Source organism: Dendrobates tinctorius, unplaced genomic scaffold (assembly GCF_039654945.1).
Source record: "Dendrobates tinctorius isolate UK_male_01 unplaced genomic scaffold, ASM3965494v1 ptg000126l, whole genome shotgun sequence".
NCBI classification, from domain to species: domain Eukaryota; kingdom Metazoa; phylum Chordata; class Amphibia; order Anura; family Dendrobatidae; genus Dendrobates; species Dendrobates tinctorius.
This window is the reverse complement of record NW_027361794.1, coordinates 8,851,035-8,879,027: the sequence shown is the minus strand read 5'-3', so window position 1 is coordinate 8,879,027 and position 27,993 is coordinate 8,851,035. Positions and strand designations below refer to the sequence as shown.

Here is a 27,993-nt window from a genome sequence, read left to right as displayed (position 1 = left end):
AATAGTGAATCAGGGAGTCGAAAGCTCCTGATCCAACTTTCAGCCTTTGCTTCTGAGTCTGAGACTCCGTGCACTGCAGGTACAATGACGTCACTCCATCACACCTGTAGTGTGGAGAGCAGCACACCTCAGGAACCAGGTTGGGTGAGTAGTGTCTTTTTTTTCAAATATCAGGAATTGTGGGGGCATTATATTAAGAGAAGAGCTGTTGGGACTCTCCTACTGCGTGTATGGCTGGTAGGGGCCATTATACTGGGGTTGTGGTGGACTGTAAAAGCCTCCATACTGATTGGGGGTTCTTATTTTGTGTAGCAAGTTGTGGTGGCCATAATACTGTGTGGGGACTTTCATACTGAGTTACCTGGGCACACAGGAGAACAATTTCCTTCTGAGGAGTTAGAGAGACCAAAGGTCTGTATTTCTTACTTTCTATCTGATTGCAGTCCTGAATTGATATGGTGTGGTGTGTCAGGAGGGAGACATCAGATAGTAACCGGAAAGCTCCTGACTCTGCTTAATGCAGAAGAATCATTCATAAAGTGTTGTGCCTCCTATCTGATGTACAGTATATACTTCTCATCAAATTCTTGTTAAGTAAAGGAAAGGTTTCCTATCCTTGAAGGGTGGATCCCCTCTCTCGTGGTGCCGTCATGGGTTACGAACAAACACAATACCGGTAAGTAATATCCAGGCCCGGACTGGTAATGTGCCCAACCGGGCATTTTCCCGCTAGGCCGCTGTCATGTGGGCCGCGGGCGGCAGCGCCTGCTCATCTGGCCGCTTGCCAGCTGATGTGGCCACTGGCCTGGCTGTTGTTCCTGCCACCGGCCCTCTCTGCGGGCACGGCGGTTATAGTTTCCAACCCTCCTGGGATTTTTCTATCCCTCACTGCAGGGAGATAAGCCGCCACGCCCCCCCCCCAACGCACCCCATCCTCGCCCTAGCATGAGACCCCCCGCCACTCACAGCGTCACTTGACTGCTCTCTTCTCTGTACACAGGACCTGTGATGAGGGGAGGAGTCAGGGGTCACATGATCAGGGGTCTTTGTCCAGACCCCTGACTCCGCCCCTCCTGTGACCTCATCACAGGTCCTGTGCGCACAGCCCTGCCTCTTGGTGTCTGCAGGACTCTGCTGTGCTGGTTGTCATGGTGCTGGATGAGGGAAGTATGTGTGGGATCAGGAGGGGTTTACAGGGTAGATGTAGCAGAGCTGTGTGTGTACGAGGTGTACGGAGCGGAGCCGGATATGTACAAGGTGTACGGTGCAGAGCCGCGTGTATGAGGTGTACGGAGCTGAGCCAGATGTGTACGAGGTGTACGGAGAAGAGCCGGATGTGTACGAGGTGTACGGAGCGGAGCTGCGTGTATGAGGTGTACGGAGCGGAGCCGTGTGTGTAGGAGGTGTACAGAGCGGAGCCGTGTGTGTACGGAGCGGAGCCGGGTGTGTATGAGGTGTACGGAGCGGAGCCGTGTGTGTATGAGTTGTACGGAGCGGAGCCGTGTGTGTACGGAGCGGAGCCGTGTGTGTACGGAGCGGAGCCGTGTGTGTACGGAGCGGAGCCGTGTGTGTACGGAGCGGAGCCGTGTGTGTACGGAGCGGAGCCGTGTGTGTACGAGGTGTACGGAGCGGAGCCGTGTGTGTACGAGGTGTACGGAGCGGAGCCGTGTGTGTACGGAGCGGAGCCGTGTGTGTACGAGGTGTACGGAGCGGAGCCGTGTGTGTACGAGGTGTACGGAGAGGAGCCGTGTGTGTACGAGGTGTACGGAGAGGAGCCGTGTGTGTACGAGGTGTACGGAGAGGAGCCGTGTGTGTACGGAGAGGAGCCGTGTGTGTACGAGGTGTATGGAACGGAGCCGTGTGTGTACGAGGTGTATGGAGCGGAGCCGCGCGTGTTCGAGGTGTACCGAGAGGAGCCGTATGTGTACGGAGTGGAGCCTTATGTGTACGGGATGTACGGAGCAGAGCCAAGGGTGTACGAAGCATACAAAGCGGGCTTTTCCCATGGACACAGGAGTACACGGCGGAGCCCCGAGGAGCATTTTAAAACTCACACATGACGTTCCACCAGAAGTGATGTGCTGGAAGCTGACCGGAAATGACATAATTTCATGAGGAAATTGTGACGGAACTAGGAATGCTTCAGATCCATCACCATGTCCTCCTCCGACAGCGCAGACAGCAGGATCGCCTTGGAATCGGAGATGCCGGCCATGTGAGCGGATCATGATATGTCCTGCATCGCGAGGTTCAGGCACTACAATGGGAGCCGGGCTGCTATAGTATCTTTATAGAATCTTTCTTTCTTTCTCATTCTCTGTTCTGTCTTTCCCTCATTTTCTTTCTCTCTCTCTCTCTATTCTTTCTTTCCCCTCTTTCTTTCTTTTTCTTTCCTCTCTTTCTGTTCTTTACTTCTTTCTTTCTCTCTCTGTTCTTTCTTTCTCTCTCGCGCTCCTTTCTTTCTTTCTCTCTCTCTCTGTTTTCTTTTTTTCTCTCTCTCTGTTTTCTCTCTTCCTTAGTACCAGTCAGTGTGCCCATAATGCCAGCCACTGTGCCCTCAGTACCAGTCAGTGTGATCAGCAGTGCTAAATGGGTGCAGTTGGGGGTGGACATGGATGTGACTAGTTGCGAAATGGATGTGGCCGGGGCGTGGCCTAAAATTTGCAGTGGCGCGCTGCGTGCGCCGCAGTCTTTGTCCCTCTTTCCCTTCTTCAAAAGTTGGGATGTATGATAGGGGCAGCTATGACCAGGGGGTCTGGTTGCCCAATGGATAGCAGTTCTGCCAGGAATTCTGTCACTGTGCGTATAAAAGGGGACAGAGATTTGGGAGGAGTACTGTACCTAAAAGCAATAAATAGGACTGAGCTGAAATACTGGGCACAGCTCTGACTACATGTTATATAGTCGTGTTAATCTCCTCTCACTTCTTGTAACCTACAAGTGTACAAAGATATTATATAGTCACCATGTGACTAGTGGGCCTGTGTAACTTCAAATGCCAGGGCTGAATTTTAGTCCCAGTCCGGCCCTGGTAATATCCGTGTTTCCTCCACACAGTATACTGTCCCTATAGTACCACTATTCCCCCTACACACAGTACAATGCTACCAAAGTACCATCATCCCCTCCATACTGAGTGGCGGTCCTTAAATTGGGTAGCAGGCTGTGATGGTCATAATACTGTGTGAGGTACTGTTTGGATCATTATATTGTGTGGGGTCCATCATACTGTGTGGGAGATCTTATTTTCAGTTACCTGGGTCACTAGGGGGAAAATTTCCTGGTGATGAGTCACAGAAGGATTAGTAAATGAGACTTTTGGTCTATCTACAGTAGTTGCAGACTTAAATTGGCAAAGGCAATATGCCTTCTTGGTCGGGAGATAAGACTCCAACAAATATGTATATAAATCTGTATATCTTTTTCCTTTAAGTTGGGGGCCCAATTCCAGCTGTTGCTGAGGGACTTGTTATCTAATCCACTGTGTATAGCAGTGTTCCCCAACTCCAGTCATCAAGCCCCACCAACAGGTCATGTTTTCAGGATTTCCTTTGTATTGCACAGATGATGCAATTATCACCTTGGCAATACTAAGGAAATCCTGAAAACATGATGTGTCGGTGGGCCTTGAGGACTGGAATTGGGGAACACTGGTGTATAGGATAATAGAGTATAATAAAGTTGTTATGGGCGAGACTTAACAAACATTGTGCAGTGATTCTGTTTTCCCTATAGTGATAGATATTTCTTGTTGCCAAACTGCTTTTTTTCACTTTAAACCTTTTTTAACCTTTTTTAACCACCTCTGGTTAGTGCGATCATACAACATACAAGCCTCTGATTGCTCCGGTGATGCACTGTACTACTGTAGTGCCGAGTATCATCACTGCCTGTCAGTGTAATACTAACGGCCCCATACACATGAGATAAGTGTTGGCTGAACAGTCATTTGGCGGACGGCTATCTCTCCAGACTCCCCCATACATACAAATATTCCAGCTTTCCTGTGGTCTGTATGAGAGAGTCACCTCGAGACTAGAGATGAGCAACTTTGCCTTTTTTCGGATCAAGTCGGGTTTCATGAAACCTGACTTGAGAAAGTCGGGTCGAACGAAATCGGCCGATTATCGTGAAAAGTCGGAGGCCGACTGAAACACGAAACCCAATGCAAGTCAATGGGGAAGAAAAGTCGGCAGTGAGTGGAGGACAGTAAACACACCTACAGTGCCCATTTTAATGCCAAAAACATCAATTCTTATTAAGCTTGTCAACCTTAATTTACTTTATAATAACAGTTAGGCATTGAAAACTGGGGGTTATTTGACTAAAGTTGTGGGGGGGGGGGGGGGTAGGGCTGGCTCCAGATTTTCGTGGGCCCAGGGCCAAAGAGTGGCAATCCGCTCCTTTAACACATGCCACAATTCATGATCCTCTGATACGGCAGAGAAATAGCAGTATAGTACAATGAAAAATACTTCACTTCTTACATCTCATGATTGATATCCATTTTAAATTCTCCAATAGCTCCAAAAACGGACAGTATATTACTCCATACAGTATTATGGCCACCGTATAGTGCGCTATTCAGAGTAATGAGGCCCATATATTTCTCCATACAGAATCATTGGTCCCATATAATGTTTGAAACAGTATATGGTGAGCTCCACATAATGCTACAGTATATGTTGGCCCCCATGGATGAAGCTCCACTGTGTTAAGGGCCCAAATAATGCTCCATATATAATGGGCCCCATTTCTAATGCTCCAGTGCATAATGGGCCCTGTAAATGCTGCTCCAGTGTCTGATGTCCACCTTTGGAATGCTCCAGTGTATGGTGGGCCTCATATATCATTCTCCAGAGTATAGTGCTCCCCAAAAATAGCTGTCCCAACATTGAAAACAAATAAGTCTCCTCGCTAGGGAATCCCTGTACTAGTCTGGACTCCTCGTCGTCCCCATCTTCCATCTCACTGCACTTGGACTGTTTAGGCAGAGGGCATACAGTCGTGATGTCATCGCGCTCTCTGACCAGAAAGTCACTGTCAGGAAACGCAGAAGACGTCACGGCGGTGGAGCAGGGAGAGGTAAGTATTTCAACTTTGCAAGTGCTGTGATCCTGAGCAAGCAGGGGGGCCCACTCGTTGGTGACGGCACTGGCACAGGGCCCCTCATAGTACACTGGTGTGTCTGACGGCGGGTGTGCACCCCCACCGTCAGAGACGCTTGATTCTACTATGAGGGACCTTTTGCCAGTGCAGTTGCCAAAGAGTGTGCCCACCCACCTGTCCAGGGCAACGGCACTCGCACAGGTGCATGCGCCAGGTGGTGACCCCGGCCCTGTGGGGGGAGGCAGCCCAGTTAGGGAGGTGGAAAAATTGGCATATGTTGATGTTGGACATTCAGCAGCTGCAAATGGAGTAATTGGAGAAGTCCGCGGAAGAGGAGGACAAAAGCAAGCCATTTTTCTGACAACCTACGTCTCAGCAGGGGAGGGTGGGACAAAATCCTTTGAAACCCATGCATGGTTCATTTTAATGAAGGTTAGATCATCAACATTTTGGGTCAACAGACGGGTCCTTTTTTCTGTCAGGATTGATCCAGCAGCACTGAAGACTCGTTCAGATAACACACTAGCAGCAGGGCAAGTGAGCTCCTGTAAGGCATATTGTGCCAATTCAGGCCAGGTGTCAAGCTTACTGGCCCAATAGTCAAAGGGGAATAACCGGTGAGGGAGAACATCGATATGGGAGGGGAAGTAGTTTGTTACCATAGTTGACAACTGCTGTCTCCTGTCACTTTCGATCGATGCAGTATTACCAGTCGTGTGAGCGGTACTTGTAAAATCAGTCCACAACATGGTCATGAAACCCCTGTGTCCAACGCCACTTCGGCTGTGTGCACCACGAACACCTCTTTCATGTTGCCACCTACGGCTTGTTGGAAAAACATCACCGCCGCTGTGTGCTGGGAATGCCTCAAACAAACGGTTTACCAGAGTTGCTTGTTTGTTAGTCAATATTAGCTTTAGGTTCTCCTGTGGCATGATGTTTTGGAATTTGCCTCTATAGCGTGGATCCAGGATGCTGGCCAACCAGTAGTCATCATTGTTCATCATTTTGGCAATGCGGGGGTCCCTTATTAGGATCTGCAAGGCATAATCAGACATGTGGGCCAATGTTCCAGGTGTCAATGATGCACTGGGAGTGCTGGGTGGAGGAGCACTTTCTGGCAAATCCACATCCCTCCAGTCACGCACAAACCCTGTACCTGACCTTGCCACGCCAACATTTTTTCTTGCCCCCTGAGAAGCATCCTCCTCCCAAAAATAATCATCCCCATCATCCTCCTCCTCTTCTTCCTCCACCTCGTCCACGAGACTTCCCTGACCAGAAAATGGCTGACTGTCATCAAGGCTTCCCTCCTCCTCTTCGTCCTCGTCTGCAGACGCCTGCTCCTTAATGTGCGTCAAAGTTTGCATGAGCAGACGCATAAGTGGGATGCTCATGCTTATGATGGCATCGTCTGCGCTTACCAGCCGTGTGCATTCCTCAAAACACTGAAGGACTTTACAGAAGTCTTTCAGCTTCGACCACTGCACACCAGACAACTCCATGTCTGCCTGCAAACTGCCTGCCCGTGTATCCTCCCACAAATGAATTACAGCCTGCCTCTGTTCGCACAGCCTCTGAACCATGTGCAGGGTGGAGTTCCACCTTGTTGCAACGTCGATAATTAGGCGGTGCTTGAGAAGGTGGAGCAATCGCTGCAGCTTCTGCATACGACTGGAGTGTACCGGCGACCGGCGGATGTGCGAGCACAGTCTTCGCACCTTATGGAGTAGGGGTATTAACTCCGGATAATTATTGAGGAAGCACTGCACCACCAGGTTCAAGGTGTGAGCCAGGCATGGTATGTGTCTGAGTTTTGAAAGGGCTATGGCTGCCACAAAATTCCGGCCGTTATCACTAACTACCTTGCCTGCCTCAAGATGTAGACTGCCCAGCCATGACTCAGTTTGTCGCTGCAAGTAGTCAGCCAGTACCTCCGTGGTGTGTCTGTTGTCGCCCAAACACATCATCTTCAACACAGCCTGCTGACGCTTACCACTAGCTGTTCGATAGTGGGACACCTCATGTGCAACACTGGCAGCTGCGGATGGAGTGCTCGTGCGACTGCGCTCTGTGGATGAGCTTTCGCTTCTGGAGGAGGAGGGTCGAACGCCTACAGCCAACTGTTTCCTTTACCGTGGGCTAGGCAGCACTGTCCCACCGCCGCTGTCCCCTGTGGACCCTGCATCCACCACATTAACCCAGTGCGCAGTGATGGACAAGTAACGACTCTGGCCATGCCTACTGGACCATGCATCTATAATAATAATAATAATAATAATAAATTTTATTTTTATAGCGCCGACATATTCCGCAGCACTTTACATTTCAGAGGGGATTTGTACAGACAATAGACATTACAGCATAACAATAATCACATACAGTAGATTATAACAAATACCAAGAGGAAAGAGGGCCCTGCTCGCAAGCTTACAGTCTATGAGGAAAGAGGTAGACACGAAAGGTGGGTGGTAACAGTTGCCCTGATTGTATGGACCAGCCATAATGTTAAGTGTGTAACAGTACAGACACAGAGGGCTAATGGATGCATAAAGCATGTGGAAACATGATGCTGGGAACCTGGTTATGGTAAAACTTTTGGCTCTGCCACACAGGGATAGGTTAGGTTAATGTGTTGAGGCGATAGGCCAGTCTGAATAAATGCGTTTTCAGGACACGCTTAAAATTGTGGGGATTGGGGACTAATCGTATTGACCTGGGAAGTGCATTCCAAAGAATTGGCGTGGCACGTGTAAAGTCTTGGAGACGGGAGTGGGAGGTTCTGACTATTGAGGATACTAACCTCAGGTCATCAGCAGAACGGAGGGCGCGGGTAGGGTGGTATACTGAAACAAGGGAGGAGATGTAGGGTGGTGCTGAGCCATGGAGGGCTTTGTGGGTGAGGGTAATAAGTTTATACTGAATTCTGGAGTGGATGGGTAGCCAGTGTAATGACTGGCACAAGGTAGAGGCATCGGTGTAACGATTGGTGAGGAATATGATCCTGGCTGCAGCATTCAAGACAGATTGGAGAGGGGAGAGTTTTGTAAGAGGGAGACCGATTAGAAGAGCGTTACAATAGTCGAGACGAGAATGAAGAGAAACAGTAAGAGTTTTTGCAGAGTCAAAAGTAAGAAAAGGTCGAATTCTAGAAATGTTTTTGAGGTGCAGATGACAAGAGCGAGCCAGTGATCGAATGTGGGGGGCAAAGGAAAGCTCGGAATCAAGTATGACCCCAAGACAGCGGGCATGTTGCTGGGGAGTAATAGTGGAACCACAGACGGAAATGGCAATGTCGGGTGTAGGTACATTAGTAGCGGGAGGAAACACAAGGAGTTCAGTCTTTGACAGGTTCAGTTTCAGATATAGTGAGGACATGATATTAGACACAGCGTTTAGACAATCGCCAGTGTTTTCTAGAAAGGCTGGCGTGATGTCAGGAGAAGAAGCGTATAATTGGGTGTCATCAGCATAGAGATGGTACTGGAAACCAAATCTACTGATTGTTTGACCAATAGGGGCAGTGTACAAGGAGAAGAGGAGGGGGCCTAGAACCGATCCTTGAGGAACCCCAACAGTAAGGGGAAGGTGAGAGGAGGAGGAACCGGCAAAAGAAACAGTAAAGGAGCGGTCGGAGAGATAGGAGGAGAACCAGGAGAGAACGGTGTCCTTGAGGCCAATGGAATGGAGCATAGTGAGGAGGAGCTGATGATCCACAGTGTCGAATGCTGCAGAGAGATCCAAGAGAATAAGCATGGAGTAATGACCATTTGATTTAGCTGTTAGCAGATCATTAGAGACTTTAGTGAGGGCAGTTTCAGTGGAGTGTAAAGAGCGGAAACCGGATTGGAGAGGGTCGAGAACAGAGTTTTCTGAGAAATAGCGGATAAGACGGGAGTGGACCAGGCGTTCCAGGAGTTTAGAGATGAAGGGAAGATTAGAGACAGGTCTATAGTTAGCGGCACAGTTTTGGTCGAGGGATGGTTTTTTAAGTAGTGGATGTATGATGGCATGCTTAAATGAGGAGGGAAAAATACCAGAAGAGAGAGAGAGGTTAAATATTTTAGTTAGGTGAGGGGTGACAGCAGGGGAAAGGGACTGGAGGAGATGTGACGGAAATGGGTCACTGGTGCAAGTAGTTGGGCGAGAAGATGCAAGGAGCCTGCTTACTTCTTCTGTGACTGGTTCAAAATCAGAGAGTGAGTTAGATGCAGTGGGGGAGGGAGGACAGTGCATGGTATGAGGGGATTTGGAGATAATTTCCTGTCGGATCTGGTCAATTTTTTCTTTGAAGTAATTGGCCAGATCGTCAGCTCGGAGCTCCGTGGTTGGGGCCTGTACTCTTGGATTGAGTAGAGAATGAAAAGTGTCAAAGAGACGTTTCGGGTTATTGGACAGTGAGATGATGAGGGTGTTGAAATAGGTTTGTTTGGAGAGGTGAAGGGCAGTGTTGTATGTTCTAAGCATAAACTTAAAATGGATGAAATCTTCGTGTAGATTGGATTTTCTCCACAGACGTTCGGCGCACCTGGAGCACCGCTGCAGGAAACGTGTTTCCACCGTGTGCCAGGGTTGTCGCCGTCTGCGTTGTGGTGTTCTATTTATAGGGGGTGCAAATTCATCCAGGGCAGTTTGAAGTGTTTCATTGTAATGCTTCAATGCAGAATCAGGACATGAGAGGGAGGAGATAGGGGCCAATGAAGACTGCAAGTTCTTCAGAAGTTTCTGGGTGTTAATGGCCTGTATGTTTCTATAAGTCTGGACAGTTGGGGTGACCTGAGCAGCCTGGCAGTTCTTTATAGAGAATGAAAGAAGATTGTGGTCAGAGAGCGGGAGAGGGGAGTTTGCAAAATCATCCACTGCACAAAGCCGAGAGAAGACCAAGTCGAGGGAGTTTCCATCTTCATGCGTTGGAGAATTAGTAAGCTGCGAAAGGCCAAATGAGGAGGTTAGAGATAAAAGGTGAGTAGCAGATGGGGAGAGGGGAAGAGCAATGGGGATGTTGAAATCTCCCATGATGAGGGTAGGGATGTCACAGGAGAGAAAATGTGGAAACCAAGTGGCAAAATGATCCAGGAACTGATGGGAGGGGCCGGGAGGACGATACACCACCGCCACTCGCATGGAGAAGGGGGTGTAGAGTCTGACGGCATGGACCTCAAAAGAAGGGAAGACAAGTGAGGGTACTTGAGAGATAACCTGAAAGGTACATTTTGGTGATAGGAGCAGACCAACGCCTCCACCAGCTCTATTGTCTGATCTTGGGGTATGAGAGAAGTGTAGCCCCCCGTATGAAAGAGCAGCAGCAGCGGTAGTATCTGACTGCTGGATCCAGGTTTCAGTAAGAGCCAGGAGGTTAAGAGAATTAGAAAGGAAGAAGTCATGAATGAAGGAGAGTTTGTTACACACTGAGCGAGAATTCCAAAGTGCACAATTAAGAGAGACAGATGGCATGCAGGGAATATTAATAAGATTAGAGGGGTTTCTGAGTGTAGCAGTTGGGGGGGTTGACTTTCTATAACATGGGGGACCAGGGTTGGGAGCAATGTCTCCTGCAACTAGGAGAAGGAGGATAGAAAGAGTGAGCAGATGGTTAAGTGATTTGTGAGAGCGTCTCTGGTGTTGAATGGTGGGACTGGCTGGATCTGTGCAATTTAACAATTTGAAAAGAGCATGAGTGCTATACATAGGAGAGGAAAGAAGCGAGGGGCCAATATGGATGGAGTGTGGAGAGTTAATGCCAGGGCGGTGGATGTGTGTGAATGCAGCGGCCAGGATAAAAGTTACACAAATGCATATGGTATATATTTGATGTGCTCCAAATGTACAGGGAGTAGATGTATATAAAGGTCTTACCTGTCTCCTGCCCTGTCTAGCTGCCATGTTATAACTGCCAGTAGTACTTTGATACATGTACTTCGATTACATGTGCATAAATGCCACCCCTGCATAAATGCTCCCCCTAGCTAGGTCTGAATATATAGGAGGTTAAGGCTAAGTTTTTTTTTTTATTTTTTTTTTTTTGTGGCTCTCTCTGCTCGTTAATCAATCACACTAAATTGAGACACCAGGACCCAATAAAATGTTGTGGTCAAATAAACACATGTCCAGCACTACATGGATCATAAAGCACTTTGAAAAGTTTCTTGACCTCACAACATAAGGGGACAAGCAGAGTAAGTTGAAAAAACTATATACCAGATATAAGCTTGCAGAGTTGAAAACACATAGATAGCATTCAGGATTAACTGCTTGCTGACATTGAATGGAGACACAGGAGTGGATTCAGAGCAGAGATTGGAAAAGCTGGTTACCAGATATAAGCTTGCAGAGTTGAAAACACATAGATAGCATTCAGGATTAACTGCTTGCTGACATTGAATGGAGACACAGGAGTGGATTCAGAGCAGAGATTGGAAAAGCTGGTTACCAGATATAAGCTTGCAGAGTTGAAAACACATAGATAGCATTCAGGATTAACTGCTTGCTGACATTGAATGGAGACACAGGAGTGGATTCAGAGCAGAGATTGGAAAAGCTGGTTACCTGTATGAAGAGAATAGAGATGCGTGTCACATTCATCCATGTTATAACTGCCAGAAGTACTTTGATACATGTACTTAGATTACATGTGCATAAATGCCACCCCTGCATAAATGCTCCCCCTAGCTAGGTCTGTTGTGAGGTGCATCTTTCCACTCACTGATTGCTTGAGTGCATGGACAATGCGGTCTTTTACATGGACGTGGAGGGCTGGGATGGCTTTTTGTGAAAAGAAGTGCCGACTGAGTAGGTCATAGCGTGGTACTGCGTAGGCCATGAGCTCGCCGAAAGCTTTGCTTTCAACCAACCGGTAGGGCATCATCTCTAACGAGATTAGTTTGGCAATGTAGGCGTTCAAAGCCAGTGTACGCGGATGAGAGGATGAGTACTTTCTTGTCCTACTCAGAGTCTCTGGTAGGGTGAGCTGGACTTGAGAGCTGCATATGGTGGAACTAGCGGTGGACATGGTGGACTGAGAGAGGTTTGGTGATGGTGTTGGTGGTGTTGCTGATGGCCTAGATTCAGTCTTTCGTAGCAATAACATTGTGATTCCATGACTGCTTTGCCCTTGCGACGACACCTCGACATTTGCTGCTGGTGGTGTGCTAACCGGTGGGCTTACAGTGGGGGAAGCACATGTGGTAAGTGAGGTTTGGTAGTCCGTCCACGCTTGCAAGTGCATGGTGGTTAAATGTCTAAACATGCAACTGGTATTCAAATTTCTCAGATTTTTCCCTCGGCTAAAGGTCTTTGCGCACTTCTTACATATGACTTTTGCCTGATCATTAGGATTTTGTTCAAAAAAGTGCCACACTGCACTCTTCCTACTATTGAAGACATTTTGAGACCTTGCACGCTGTGCTAATTTGACCATCTGGCCAAGCTGTCCTGCAACTCTTTTGTTTTTTGTAACTCGTTTTTGGACTGCTACGGTCCTGCCAGATAACAGCTGTTGCGATGTCGTTGCCTGCTGCGGATCCTCCTCCTCTTCTGAGCTATTGGCAGCAGCACCCTCTTCCCCCAATGAATGCCAATCTGGGTCAACTACTGGGTCATCCATCACCTCCTCTTCAATTTCATGTGCACCTTCCTCTGTGTCACCGTGTAAGGTGGTATAGTATGCGGGAAGGGGCACCTGAGTTTCATCAGGGTCTGAATCTGCCTCAGTACACTGCGAGGACAATGTAGTGCTCTGAGTGAATGTACCAGCAGAAAAATCTAGCAGTGGCTGTGCATCAGTGCTCTCCATTTCAGATTCATCTTGGACTGGATAATTCACGATTTGACTTGCTAACCCAGGCATAGTATGTGAAAAGAGCTCCATGGAGTAATCAGTAGTGTGGCCTGCCACATCCTTCACTTTTGTTAGGGGTGAAGGACACAAGGAAAGGTGTTGTTCCTGACCAGGAGCCTCCACTGACGACTCAGTGCTTTTATTTTTTGAAACTTCAGAAGAGGAGGCAAGAGAGCTGGAGGCTGTGTCAGCAATGTAAGCCAAAACTTGTTCCTGAAGCTCCGGCTTTAAAGGTGGTTTACCTACTCCCAGAAAAGAGAGCCTTCGAGGCCTTGTGGAGCCAGACGATGACGCAGGCTCAACACCTCCTGCCTTTGGTGCTATTGTGCTTTTGCCACTAACAACAGATGCAACACCACCACCACTACCATCGGGACCAGCTGGCAACCCCCACCCACTTCCATGGCCTCTTCCACCATACTTCCTCATTTTTGTGAAAATGTACTCAAAATACCACCAGCTATATGGTACTGTAAAACAAGGTAGAAGGTGTATCTACTATTGGTGAGAATTTGAATCTCACTATAGATTTGAGGACGCAGAACTATTGACTCTGGCCCAGTAGAGATTACACCTCAATGTAACAGGCTGAAATTGGATGGTGTATGACAAGGTGTAGGGTGTCTATAGGATTGGTGAGAATTTGGATCTCACTATAGATTTGAGGACGCAGAACTATTGACTCTGGCCCAGGAGAGATTACACCTCAATGTAACAGGCTGAAATTGGATGGTGTATGACAAGGTGGAGGGTGTCTATTGGATTGGTGAGATTTTGGATCTCACTAGAGATTTGAGGACGCTGACAATGTTGCTCTCAGTCCAAGTATGGACGCAGGCAGCCTAATAAGCAAGACTGCTGCACACACAAAAGGGTGGAAAAATGAACCCTTGGTAACTGTGCAGAAAAGAGGAAGAAAAGTATTTTTGCTTTTAAAAAGGCAGTTTGCACAGCAGTGTGCAAACAGCAATGCAGCTATCAGGGAGCCTTATAAGGCAGCCTAATAACCAACAGAGCTGATGCACCAAAATAGAGCCTCCCCTGTCACTGCACACAAAGTGTTGTGTTGTAAGTGGAAATCGCTAACAGAAGAAGCAGTTTTTTGCTTCTTCCCTGCCTAACGCTCTCCCTACAGAATCAGCAGCAGCTCTTCCTATGCTAAGATCAAACAAACGAAAAAACCGAGAAAAATGTCCAATAATTAAAATTTCTTTATTTTATTATTTAACAAACAAATGTATACATTATATATATAATTAAAATAAATTAATAAGGGGAGGTCAATGCCAAAATGAAGGCACAGCCAGGGGACAGCTGTAAATACTTAGTAAAAATGCACCCACAATAATGACATACAAAATCAAGTGAAAACAAAAATGTATAATTAATGTATAATATATAAATATATAAACATATATATCAAGTGCAAAACTACAGATGATAAGTGCAAGCAAGAAAGAACTGTGTAAAAAAATATTAAAAAATATGTAATATAAAATAAAACTAAAATAGATATACACTGAAAAAGATTAATTAATAATAAATAATAAATATATTACTACAAATGAAGTGCAATGTGTTGAAAAATAGTGAATAAAAAAGTGTACAAAAAATCCCTGTATAAATATATATATACACATATATTTAAGACCAAGTGCTAAGATAATTAGAAATAAATAAAAAATAAACTAATAAGCTGCCGCACATAAAGTGCAATGTGCTGCGGTAATGCGGTAAATCAGCGCTTATAGTAAAAATGAATAATAAAAGAAGTGAGCACAGTGTGGATACCTTTCTGCTGCTTCTGTCCCCAGGATGTGCCAGCCCCGACGCGCGTTTCGGCGTACCTTCGTACCTTCGAAGGTACGCCGAAACGCGCGTCGGGGCTGGCACATCCTGGGGACAGAAGCAGCAGAAAGGTATCCACACTGTGCTCACTTCTTTTATTATTCATTTTTACTATAAGCGCTGATTTACCGCATTACCGCAGCACATTGCACTTTATGTGCGGCAGCTTATTAGTTTATTTTTTATTTTTTATTTATTTCTAATTATCTTAGCACTTGGTCTTAAATATATGTGTATATATATATTTATACAGGGATTTTTTGTACACTTTTTTATTCACTATTTTTCAACACATTGCACTTCATTTGTGGTAATATATTTATTATTTATTATTAATTAATCTTTTTCAGTGTATATCTATTTTAGTTTTATTTTATATTACATATTTTTTAATATTTTTTTACACAGTTCTTTCTTGCTTGCACTTATCATCTGTAGTTTTGCACTTGATATATATGTTTATATATTTATATATTATACATTAATTATACATTTTTGTTTTCACTTGATTTTGTATGTCATTATTGTGGGTGCATTTTTACTAAGTATTTACAGCTGTCCCCTGGCTGTGCCTTCATTTTGGCATTGACCTCCCCTTATTAATTTATTTTAATTATATATATAATGTATACATTTGTTTGTTAAATAATAAAATAAAGAAATTTTAATTATTGGACATTTTTCTCGGTTTTTTCGTTTGTTTTATCTTATTTGTCCGAGTTGTCTTTTTAATATTTTCCATGGGTGCATAACTATGATATTTAGGTGAATTTTATACTGCACTTTCCTTGAGTTATTATATTTTAACTATGCTAAGATCAGCATAAGTAAGATGGCGTTCACGCCCTTTTATAGCCCCTGTGATGCCACACAAAGCCAGCCAATCACTTGCATGCCCTTCTCAAAGATGGTGGTGACTGATGCCTATGTCATCGCGTTGCCCACAGTGTGCGTCCTCCATCATTGGCTGAAAAAGGGTGCTGGAAGCATCTTTTGAAACGCGACTTTGGCGCTCTGGTCCCCGACCTCATGGCCGACCTGATGCTATGGTCGGGTTTCGTTTCATGAAACCCGAGTTCATTGAAAGTCGGCTTTTTTTTGTATAACTTAACTCTACTCCAGACTCCTCTAGCGGAGGATTATCTACAGGAAGAACAAACGGATTATCCTCTGAAATTCATGATGCCAGATCCTGTTCTGCCCTGACATCATCTGTCGGGAGGCCCCCAAACATATTATATGGTCACCCAAACCCCCAGAAATCAGTGCTTTCATGTAACTTTAGTCTAATGCGTATGGGGGCAATAAAAGGTATCTTATTGGACTCTGCCTCTGGCCCGGCCTAATAGACCTTCTTATATTGCAGGCCCAGACACCATTTTTAGGCATGTAAGTATCGTAGTGACTAGGCCGCACCATACTATCACGTACTTGGGGGCGGAGGGCATTCAGCCGAACTCTGTCTCACCTTCTTAGATGCCATGTTTGCTTTTGGCAGCAGAAAGTGGTTAAACTGCCAGGGTTTTTGTTGTAGCCACACCTGTGTAGTCCCTGTGATGTGCATCTATATTCTGGGACCCCAAAGAGTTAATATTTTATAAACTATTGTTTATTGTGTGAAAAAATAAAATGTCTTCTGCTTTTTTCCATGTATTTTTTTCTTTTTACGAAAATTGTTGGAGCCAATTTTCTTTAGAAACATTTTAATATGTTTTTTTTTCTGGTGTTTTTCTTGTAATATAGGAAATACTAAGGCCAGAAATAAACCCCATATATCACCGTACATGGAGACTTTGGGATCAGATCATTTCTGTTCACGGTGTTTGTGGAAACAAAAAATCTTTTCTAAAAGCCTCAAACTTCTGTGTGTGAATCAGACCTGAGATCTAACGTGATAGAAGATTACAGTGCGGGGAAGACGGGAAACCTTCATATAGACGGCCGGTGGGGATGGAGTCAGTGACGGACTCTGGCCAAATATGTTTCTAGAGCCGTAGTAGAAGATGAAGATGTCGTCCTCATCATGAAGTAGTTATTTCTCCTGTCACGTGTAATGAATATCTCCTGCAGTATTGCTAATGCCGATTCCAGTGTCGGTAAATGAGGCGAGAATTAGCGTTATGGAAGATGAGTCTATGAGAAACGTATTCAGCTGCCGACTCCGAGGGAGAAACTGCTTGTTGTCTGTGGCCTAAATATATAGGTTTTATTAGTAGATGTAAAGAAGGAAACTAAATACTGTAAAATAATAAATCTCCTCATATGTTTCCCTTATTATATCCAGTAATTGTATTATTACACAGGATTTTTATGATGTTACATCGGCTCATCTTCTCATTCAGGTCTCTACAATATTGGATTCTCTCAGTGAAGATCTTCTACATAAGAAAATTTTCCTGATTTACTCATCAAGGATGAATATGGACAGAGACAAGATAGCGGAGAGGATATTACACCTCACCCTAGAGATCCTCTTCTGGCTTACTGGAGAGGTGAGAGATTCTGATGACGTCACATTATATCACTTTTATCTATGGGAATAACAGATGGACAGAACTGGAGAGGTGAGGACTCTGGAAATGTCTGTAGTGAGATTTATTAATGTGTCTCTCCATAACCAGGATTACACAGTAGTGAAGAAGACCTCTAGTGAGAGCTGTCAGGACCCTGTGTCTGAGGGATGGGGAAGACCCCTGAGTCCAATCACAGGGCCTCCACCTCACCCCCTGATACATGAGGAGTTCAATGACCAGAAGATCCTAGACCTCACCTACAAGATGATTGAGCTGCTGACTGGAGAGGTGACACTGCTGGGAATGCTGGGACATTACACTGTAACACTATGAGGGGATCGGGAGGATGATGGTATCATTGTATGTGTCAGGTTCCTATAAGGTGTCAGGATGTCGCTGTCTATTTCTCCATGGAGGAGTGGGAGTATTTAGACGGACACAATGATCTGTACAAGAACATCATGATGGAGGTTCCCCAACCCCTTACATCACCAGGTAATAGACAGGAATAAATACACATGGCCTATAGTTACCTGTATGTGAAGAATGAATTCAGTACCTGTATATGTTTCCTCCAGATCTAGCCAGTAAGAGGACAACATCAGAGAGATGTCCCCATCCTATTCTTCCACAGGACTGTCAACAAGAAGATCCCAATGTTCCTCAGGCTCATCAGGTAGATGGAGAGTTGTCATAAGATCTGCCCTGTGATGTGTAGACGGCTGTGAAGGTCTTGTGCTCAGTCTTGTTTTTATCCACCAGTATTATTATTATCTGTTTTATGCTTGTGTAATGAGAACAGTGGAGATGGCGGGATTAGGGCTGATCATAGATGTGACTTCTCCATCTGTCTGTGACTTTTACAATATTTGTTTCAGGGTGAAGATCTGACCCATATTAATACTACAGAGAAATATTTGAGAGGTGATGAGCGGCGTAAAGAGGAGATTCTTTCATATGACTACCCAGGTGAGTACTAACCACTAAATGCAGAGAAGTCACAGATTCTTCTCAGCCACCGGCTGTGGCTGCTTTATTGTTGGTGTAGTCCGGCCATATTACCATGATCACCATTTTGCCTCTAGACCACAACATTCTTCTCCTCCCAAAACTGTTTTAATGACTTTGGACATTGAAAGCCCTTTTCTATAGGACTTAGCACCTGGAGTATCCATGATCTACCCTCTGGGATTAGAAGATGCTGACCCTTACCTGCCCAAATGTATAAACTACAAACCCAAATGATGGTGTGATGACAAGTTAGAAAGTCACTTGAAGAAAAGTATTATGATGGGCCTGTAAGAGAAAGTGTATGGTAATGATGCTGTTGGCTTCCTAGAACCCTGATATCTTATTGGATGAATCTACCTTCTCTCCCTTCTGTGCTGCTGAATGTGCTCATATGGTTCCTACAAGACCAGGTCCAGTCTTTCTGATCAAACTTCACTTTTATGATCGACAACATTAAATGTGCAGTGAGGGCCAAGTGTGAATTTATGTACAATAACGACAGAGTTTCCCTTTATCATGACTTTTTAATTTGTATTAAAGCTAACTAATTTTAAAGAGCTTGAGCTCTGGTTTCATGGATTCACTCCACATCATAAATTACATTGTTTTTGATCCTAAGGAATTCAGATTATTGCACCATCTCCTGAAATGGGGAGCAATATTATTTTCTCTAATCTTCTGGTCAGGACTCATAGTAGCTCCAATGGTCCACCATAAATGAATGCAACTCCGATTTACTGTTGGAGTTCTCCCCTCGTACATACGTTGTTATTGTTGGGGATGTAACATATTATTTTATTCTGTCTTTTTTTTAGCTGTTCATTCTGTATGATAGTTTGATTGTGGTGGATTTGACCTGCCTCAGTTATGTGAGTCTGTAACTCCCTGATAGTGTTAAAAAATCTCTCCATCGCCTCTTCCAAATGTATAAGATTTAAATTTATTCAGTCGCCACGACAGCACCACGAGAGAGGGGATCCGCCCTTCAGGGACAGGAAACCTACAGACATAAAAAGGGCGGCCCTCTCCCTCGACTCAGTTTGGTTCCCTTTCTCTGACAGGGGAGCCTCTTCAGACATTCCTGCGAAAGAAGGAAGAAGATCGAAGATATTCCCAGGCCGGGCTGGTCAACTCAGGGTGCGAGGGTCCCCTGCCTCGGCCTGTCTGGAGTCCTGGAAGCGCCCACGGCAGGGGGACTGTTGGTGAGGCGGCAGCAGGACAAAGCTGGAGGGTTGACTTTAAGGGGCCCCGTCGCCGCGTGTACCGGTGAGTATAATGCGCGGGGACCTTTTTTGCCTGAGATCTGTGCCGACTGGCGGCATCCGGGCAGAGTGCACCTGCTCTCGCGGCTGTCGGGGCACGGCCGAAGTGATGCAACGAAAGGGGGCGGCCCCTGATGATGCGGCCGGGCATGCGTTGTAGGGGCTGCGGCGCTGGTCTCTCTGGGGGGTGTGATGCTGCACTAGGCTGTGTATGCACCGGCGGTGGGTGGATACAGGGGGATGCTGCCTGGTGAAGGATGTCGCCTAGCGGGGGCGCGGTCCCGGTGGTGTGGGGGGGGGGGGGTCGGGGGTTCCCAGCGCATATTACAATACCAGGCAGGCCACCTGGATTCGCCTGCTGGTCCCATCTGGGGTGGGTAGCATTGGGGAGGCCGGCTATTTAAAGGAGCTGCAGTGGCGTCCAGTTGCTTCCAGGCCCATTTCATATAATGGACTCACTGGAGCAGCAGCAACAACTGCAGTCACCCGCATATCATCGGCTAAGAAGGACTCCCCCCCCCCCCCCCCCCCCCCCCCCCCCCGCAACAGGCCAGGGGTAAGTGATCTTAGAGAAAGTTCACTTGGTGATATATTGCCTCCCCTTATGTTCCCTCTCTCCTTATCTGTCAGGAGAAAAAGAGTTCCGCTAAAACCAAACACAGGGTATGTGCTGAGTGTGGGGTTCCACTTCCTCATGGCCATGGGAAAAAGCTGTGCAGGCCGTGCATCCAGAACTTGGTAGCGGAAGAGACTCCAGACCTGACCACCACGCTAAGGGAGTTGGTCAGACAGGAGGTCAGGGGTTCAGTTAAAGCCCTATCACAGGAAAGATGGGTTAGGGAGGTAGAACCCGGGTTCCCGATTTCAGATTCAGGGAGCGATTCAGGGGAACTAAAGTCAAATTCATCCTCGTCATCTTCAGAGGCCAGAGCAGGTCACTCATGCTTCCCGCTTGACCAGATAAATCGGCTTGTGAATGCGGTGAACACTACTATGGGGATTGAGGAACCCTATTCAGAAAGATCCATGCAGGATCTTATGTTTAAAGGACTAGACAGGAAGACTCGTAGATCCTTTCCAGTCATTGATAAGATAAACTCCCTGATTACTCGGGAATGGAAAAAACCTAAAAGAAAGGGTTCCTTACCGCCAGCGTTTAAAAGGAGATACCCGTTTGAGGAGACACCGTCAGCCGTATGGGATAAAGCCCCAAAGCTTGATGCGGCGGTGGCCAAAGCCTGTAAAAGAACCTCTCTACCATTCGAGGACTTGGGCAGTTTAAAAGATCCGCTAGACAGAAGGGCTGATGTGTTCCTTAAGGGGTCTTGGGAAACTTCGGCAGGATCTCTTAGGCTAGCTATTGCAGCCACGTGTACAGCCCGATCTCTGATGGTGTGGCTAGACCGCCTAGAGGAACAACTCAAGGACAAGGTCCCTAGGGAAGAGATCCTATCCTCCCTTCCTATGATCCAGGGTGCAGTGGCGTTTCTTTCAGACACATCAGCGGACTCTGTAAAACTAGCAGCCAGATCAGCGGCCTTGTCTAATGCTGCCCGCAGAGCCATATGGCTGAAGTGTTGGCCAGGTGACATGCAGGGCAGGTCAAAACTGTGTAATATCCCATGTGAAGGGGGACATCTATTTGGCTCAGTGCTAGACCAGCTATTGGTGAAAGCGGGCGACATCAAAAAACGGTTCCCTTACTTGGGAAGACCTCCATACAGGCGGGACTATAATAGAAGGTGGTTCGACCGAAGAAGGTCGAATAGAGAGAGAACGAGATAAGACAGCAGCAGGAGGAAAGGTAGAGGATATATGTTCTATTCCTCTCGTGACCACAGAAAGCCGCAATGACTGACGGACCAGGTCAGAGGCAGGCTTTCACACTTCCAGAAAACGCCTAATAACAGATTTATTTTGACTCCTGTTCGTTCTTCATCTACAGAACAACTGGCACTAGAGTCTGAGGTCCAGGAACTTCAGCAGAAGGGAGTGCTGGTGAAAGTTTCAGAGGTACAAAGAGGTAAAGGATTCTACTTCCCCCTCTTCTTGGTCAAGAAGCCAGATGGCTCCTTCCGTACTATCATAAATCTCAAAGGCCTCAATAAATTTATTTTAATTCGCACCTTCAAGATGGAGTCAGTTAAATCTGCCATAAAGCTGTTATTTAACGGATGTTTCATGGTGGTCTTAGACCTTAAAGATGCTTATTATCACGTCCTGATACACGCAGATGTAGCGGTTTCATTAGGGGGAATAGTAACTCCTTTCCAATTCAGAGCACTTCCCTTTGGGGTTGCTGTTGCACCCCGAGTTTTCATTAAAATAATGGCAGAAGTTATGGCACATTTACACGAACAGGATATTCTCGTGATCCCTTATTTAGATGATCTGCTAATTGTGGGACACTCGGAATCACATTGCACCGCACAATTAGGGAAAGTAGTATCCAGCCTTCAGGAGTTGGGATGGATTATTAATTTAAAAAAATCACAGTTGCAGTCACTAGAAGTGCAGCCGTTCCTCAGCCTTCTTCTAGATTCCAAGTTACAAGAAAGTTGGTTACCAGAGTCAAAAGTGGACAGTATTCAGCGACAAACACTCAGGGCAATACATAACCCTTCGGTCACTCTAAGGGGGGCAATTTCGCTACTGGACTCACTCACTTCATGTATACCAGCAGTTTGCTGGGCACAATACCACACCAGAACCCTGCAGTGGGACGTGTTGCACAACACTTGTCGGCTAGAAGGTAGAGGGGTTCCCTAGGGAAATCATATCTCCTGAGTCATAACCACAGATGCTAGTCCCAAGGGCTAGGGGGTGCATATGGGGGATACGTGGGTCCAGGGGATATGGTCACCACCTGAGCAAGATTACTCATCTAATATAAAAGTTACTAACTGTGGAGTGGGCCCTAAGTGGTTTCCATATGTCCCTACAAGGCCGACACGTCAAGCTTCTCTCAGACAGGTAACCGTAGTCTACGTTAACCATCAGGGGGGAACGCGCTCCAGGGTATTAATGGAGGTGGCAAATCATATCTTTCAGATAGGCGAGGTTCATCTACTATCCCTTACATCCCTCCATATAAAAGGAAAACACAATATTACGTCCGATTTCCTAAGCCGCAACAACCTCCATCAAGGAGAGTGGGTACTAAACAGGGCCATCTTCGAACAGATTGTGCACATGTGGGGGTCCCCAGAAATAGACTTGTTCGCCAACAGAAAGAACAGACAAGTACATCAGTTTTGTTCTTTGGATCCCAAAGAAAACCCGCACACAGTGGATGCTCTCCTGATCTCGTGCAACTTCAGCCTGGCTTACACCTTCCCCCTACTGAATCTAATACCGATAGTGCTGAGGAAGATTTGAGAAGACAGGGCTCGCATAATCCTGATAGCTCCATTCTGTCCCAGGAGACAGTGGTTTCCTTGGCTAAGGAAGATGTCTGTGACCCAGCCATGGATTCTCCCGGAGCTCCCAGATCTCCTCTCCCAGGGTCCAGTATTCCATCCACGTGTGTCCAATCTGCATCTAACGGCTTGGAATTTGAAGGGGCACTACTGAGTGGGAAGGGCTTCTCCCGGGGTTTAGTCAACACTCTTTTGAAAAGCAGAAAACCTTCCACGACAAACATCTATGTCAGAATTTGAAAAAAAATTCTTGTCTGCCATGGGGGTGGAGGTTGGTCAGAAAATTCGTATTAACCAGATTTTGGAATTCCTGCAGAAGGGGTTAGAGATGGGTCTAGCCACGAACACGCTCAGAGTCCAGGTTTTGGCCCTAGGGGCACCTTTTTTTTTTCGGGAGTTAGGCCTTAGCCACGGATGAGAAGAATATTTAATTGGATGTATATATATAAATTGCTACTAACCAGGGAAGTCCTCTCATGCTCTGTAATCCAACTGAGGCGAGGGAGAGGACCGCCCTTTTTATCTCTGTAGGTTTCCAGTCCCTGAAGGGCGGATCCCGTCTCTCGTGGTGCTGTCGTGTGCTCCTGAAAAAACACCGCTACCGGTTTGTAGCTAAGCATTTCAAGAGAACCTGTTAGCAGGATTGTGCATAGTAACCTACTGACAGTGTCAGGTCAACGCCGTTATACTGATTACATTGATAACTGTTGATGAAATCCGTCTTGTGGTTGTTGTTTAATCTTTATTTGTAGTTTTCAGTTAATGAGATTCTTGTGCTCTGGGGTGGGGCTATGGGCGAGGCTTTATGTGGTCCTCTGATTACATATTCATCTGTATTGGCTTATGACAGGTCACTGATCCCTCAGTGACCTTCCCCCCATTTTTACATAATGCATAGAATAGCGTTGATATTATTGTTGATAATGCCTATAATATTGTGTCTATTGTGATACTTAGAAAAAAAAAATGACATCTAACAAAATGACACCAGTGGCACCTGTCCAGTACTATCTATCTCTTACTTATATATGCTACTGTGGAGGCGCTGCCGTCGCCGGTGACATTTTGATGGATGTAATTTTTTTGTAAGCCCCACAATAGCCACAATATTATAGGTATTATCAACGCTATTATATGCATTATGTAAAAATAGGGGGCAGGTCACTGAGGGATCAGTGACCTGTCATAAGCCAATACAGAAGCATATGCAATCAGATCACCACATAAAGCCCCGCCCACAGCCCCGTCCCGGAGCATGAGAATCTCATTAACTGAAAACTACAAATAAAGATTAAACAACAACCACAAGACGGATTTCATCAATCAAGGTATCATTGTAATCAGTATAACGGCGCTGACCTGACAGTTTCTGTAGGTTACTGTGCACAATCCTGCTGACAGGTTCCCTTGAAGACATCTCAGTTCTGCACTATTATACACAGTTCTCATTAAATGTGTAATATTTCTTCTTGAAACTCATCTGACACATTGTATTGGACCTTACGATAGTTTAGATTGTGAAGTCACCGAGCCCCATACTCTAATTACCCCAGAGAGGTTTCACCACTAGTTACTCATTTATTACTGATGAAGACTGTTGAGTTTGATCATTTCAGTAGATGTGTTATTGTCTATAGTCACAGTTTTTTATCACAATATTTAGTGTCCGAACTACTCTGATTTAACTTTTTCCACTGCCTGTTTTGTGTTCTAATCGGGCCCCATTTTTAAAATCTGATGTGTGTCACTTTATGTGGCGATAACTTTGGAATTATTCACAAGGGATAACAGAAAACAAATGGATCTTACAAATTATTTTCCAGCTTCGCACAGTACCCTATATACGATTGTACACTACTGTCTGGGCACATGGCAGTGTTCAGAAGGAAAGGAACGCCATATAGCTATTGAATGCAGATCTTGCTGGAATAGTTTGCAGAAACAATGTATTGGGGGCACTGTTTGTGGTCACCTGGCAGCTCAAAAGATGTCCACTATGAACATGCTTGGCACTATCTTCTCTGCTTTCCATATCCCAAGGATTGGCTTGCTCATCGTCCTTAAACACCCTTACATGTGTCTGGACCTACACTGGAACCCCTAGGCTTGGACCATGGTGTTACCTGCTATTCTGTAGTGTTAGATGGCAAGAAGAATACTCAGGTAACTGGGTCAGAACCAGAAGGACAGAATACACAATCAGAAGACACAAGAGTAGTCAGTAAACGGGCCACGGTCACAACAGGAAACAAATACACAAGTCGCGAGCTGAGCATAGAAGACTGAACCAAAGGAGAACATCGCTGTATCTGGCAGATTCCGACCATATGCTTTGAGCTTTCGTAGGGTGTGGTACTTTCCAATTGACTGGAGTAGGGAGCAGATTACTCCAGCTGGACAGCAGGAACAGATCCCAGATGAGATTGGACACACCAGATGCAGAAGCCCTAATATAACTAAATGACAGAAAACCAGAATAGTCGAAATCCCTGAAAAACTGATTCCATTTTATAAATTAATTCACTGAGGGTTATTATCTATAGGAGAAGTGAATATTTTGACTCCACAGCCACTTTCTGGAAATTAACACACAGTGGATGTTGGCGAGTGAAGATTACACATTAGCCATTTTATTATCCATCACATAGTGCCCAGATTGTGCTCCAGGAGACACACACTGCAAATTAAGAGGATTCTTCTCACTATAATATTGCTAAATACAGGGATCCTAAATGTTATTTGAGCACACTGCAAGACTCAGAAGTGAGAGTGGATTTTGCTGGATTGGTTTATAGAAACCTTGTTGCTTTTCAACAGCCTTTGAGCCACTAATAGTGTGGAAACCTGTTTTTCCATTGACAGATGATGGAACTGAGTGGGGACTTGTTTTTTGTGAGATGAGAAATTGGTATTATTTTTGCTTACATAACATTGATTGGTTTCTTATAATTCTATATTTAGGAGGCAGAATGAACAAACAGCTCAACACCACGCACTACTGGTTCATCCAACAAGGTTTTCTATTAGGCTAGGTTCACATAACTTTATGGCAGTCCGTTTAATGGATTGTGTTACAAAGCGACATTAACGGGATGTAATGCATCCGTTATCGTTGCCATAGACTGCCATAACATAGCGCATCACTAACGCATGTTATAATTGGCATGCATTAGGGATGTGCCGTCATGCTGTGACGGACCCTCGGACGCGGTCTGCAGCATTCAAGGGTCCGGCACAGCTGGTGCAGATGGAGCATCTGCGCTAGCGCGATCGCATAAAGCGATCAGAATAAAGAGTAGCGTTAGCGCAGTCCATTCAACGCATGCGAACCTGGCCTTAGACTGTGAACTGTCATTGTCTTTGTAAATAAAGTTTTTTTACATAGCTTTCCATTTTTATGGACAGTTTAAGTAGTTAAAAAAATAAAACTCAAAGATATTTTATTAAAAAATAATTGGTTTTTATCTTAGCAGATGACTGTACCAGGAGATCAGAGGAACAGTTGACATCTTCAAGTTTTAAATCTGACGATCTTGAAATCCTACAAGATACACCTGAACTGATTGCTCTTACTCCAGATATGCCATCATCTATTCACAGCAAAGATCTGTCATCTGATCCTATGAAACAGGTCCCATCTTCTGACTCATTACCGACTACTAAGGAAAATCAAAGTCACAAAAGAGGCATTAAAAAAGAAACTGCTCCTAAACCAAAGATGTCATTTTCATGTTCCGAATGTGGGAAATATTTTGCATGGAAATCACATTTTGTTAAGCACCAGAGAATTCACACAGGGGAGAAGCCTTTTTCCTGTTCAGAATGTGGGAAATGTTTTAACCGGAAATCGATTCTTGAAAACCACGAGAGAACGCACACAGGGGAGAAGCCATTTTCATGTTCAGAATGTGGGAAATGTTTTAACCGGAAATCGGTTCTTGATAACCACCAGAAAATGCACACAGGGGAGAAGCATTTTTCATGTTCAGAATGTGGAAAATGTTTTTACCGGAAATCAGATGTTTATATACATCAAAGAACCCACACAGGGGAGAAGCCTTTTTCATGTTCATATTGTGGGAAATGTTTTAAATGGAAAGAGCATCTTGTTAGACATCAGAGCATTCACACAGGGGAGAAGCCTTTTTCCTGTTCAGAATGTGGGAAATGTTTTAACCGGAAATCGGTTCTTGATAACCACCAGAGAACGCACACAGGGGAGAAGCCTTTTTCCTGTTCAGAATGTGGGAAATGTTTTAACCGGAAATCGGTTCTTGATAACCACCAGAGAACGCACACAGGGGAGAAGCCTTTTTCCTGTTCAGAATGTGGAAAATGTTTTTACCGGAAATCAGATGTTTTTATACATCAAAGAACACACACAGGGGAGAAGCCTTTTTCATGTTCAACATGTGGGAAGTGTTTTAACGTGAAAGAGCATCTTGTTAGACATCAGAGCAGTCACACAAGGGAGAAGCCTTTTTCCTGTTCAGAATGTGGGAAATGTTTTAACCGGAAAGAACATCTTGTTAGACATCAGAGCAGTCACACAAGGAAGAAGCATTTTTCATTTTCTTAATATGGGAAGTATTTTACTTGGAAATCAACTGTTAATTTACATCAGAGCTGTCAAATAGGGGAGAAGCCTTACTTTATGTTCAGAATATTGGAATCGCTTTAACCAAAATTGGATCTTCTTATAGGGGTTGCCTCTTGTCATTCCTCATGTTTGCTGACAAAATTATTTTTTTTTAAATTCGTTTATTAAACCATAGACAGGGTATACAATGTACAAACTGGTAATGACGAGAAATACCATATTAAGCGTATATGTTTCACAAAGCATTAATGTCAAACAGTGTATGTATACCAGTTGTTTACAGACTAAAACATAATGTCAATTACCTTACATTAGTCTGCATGGTATTATTCAAACAATAAAGCCTGTCAAACCTCTAAACCATTACTATAACTACAAAACAACAAATACTTGC

At 45.2% G+C, this 27,993-nt stretch overlaps 3 protein-coding genes across 6 annotated transcripts in view; 2 read left to right on the top strand and 1 right to left on the bottom strand.

Moving 5' to 3' along the window:
* LOC141047286 (uncharacterized) overlaps positions 1–27,993 on the bottom strand; it is a 527,896-nt gene that overhangs the window by 62,275 nt on the left and 437,628 nt on the right. Inside the window, exon 1 of one of the 4 annotated variants that reach the window (XM_073542321.1) lies at positions 967–987. The exons of the other annotated variants lie outside the window; for them this stretch is intronic. The gene's annotated coding sequence lies outside the window, so the exon portion shown is untranslated. Of the gene's footprint in view, positions 1–966; positions 988–27,993 lie in introns of those variants that run through there. 4 annotated transcript variants of the gene reach the window in all.
* Positions 1–27,993, top strand: part of LOC141047344 (uncharacterized) — a 549,461-nt gene that overhangs the window by 319,960 nt on the left and 201,508 nt on the right. The gene's annotated exons all lie outside the window — the stretch shown is intronic.
* Positions 85–27,959, top strand: LOC141047130 (uncharacterized). Its single transcript, XM_073542092.1, has 7 exons — positions 85–144; positions 17,098–17,286; positions 17,416–17,595; positions 17,679–17,802; positions 17,886–17,983; positions 18,186–18,276; positions 26,473–27,959. Exons 1-7 carry the CDS (start codon positions 85–87, stop codon positions 27,576–27,578), a joined length of 1,848 nt encoding a protein of 615 aa, XP_073398193.1. The 3' UTR covers positions 27,579–27,959.

Coding starts and splice junctions, on each gene's coding strand:
- LOC141047130 (XM_073542092.1), top strand. CDS start 85: ATGACGTCACTCCATCACACCTGTAGTGTGGAGAGCAGCACACCTCAG. Junction 17,287..17,415: donor TCTTCTGGCTTACTGGAGAG/GTGAGAGATTCT, acceptor CTCCATAACCAG/GATTACACAGTAGTGAAGAA. Junction 17,984..18,185: donor ATGTTCCTCAGGCTCATCAG/GTAGATGGAGAG, acceptor TATTTGTTTCAG/GGTGAAGATCTGACCCATAT.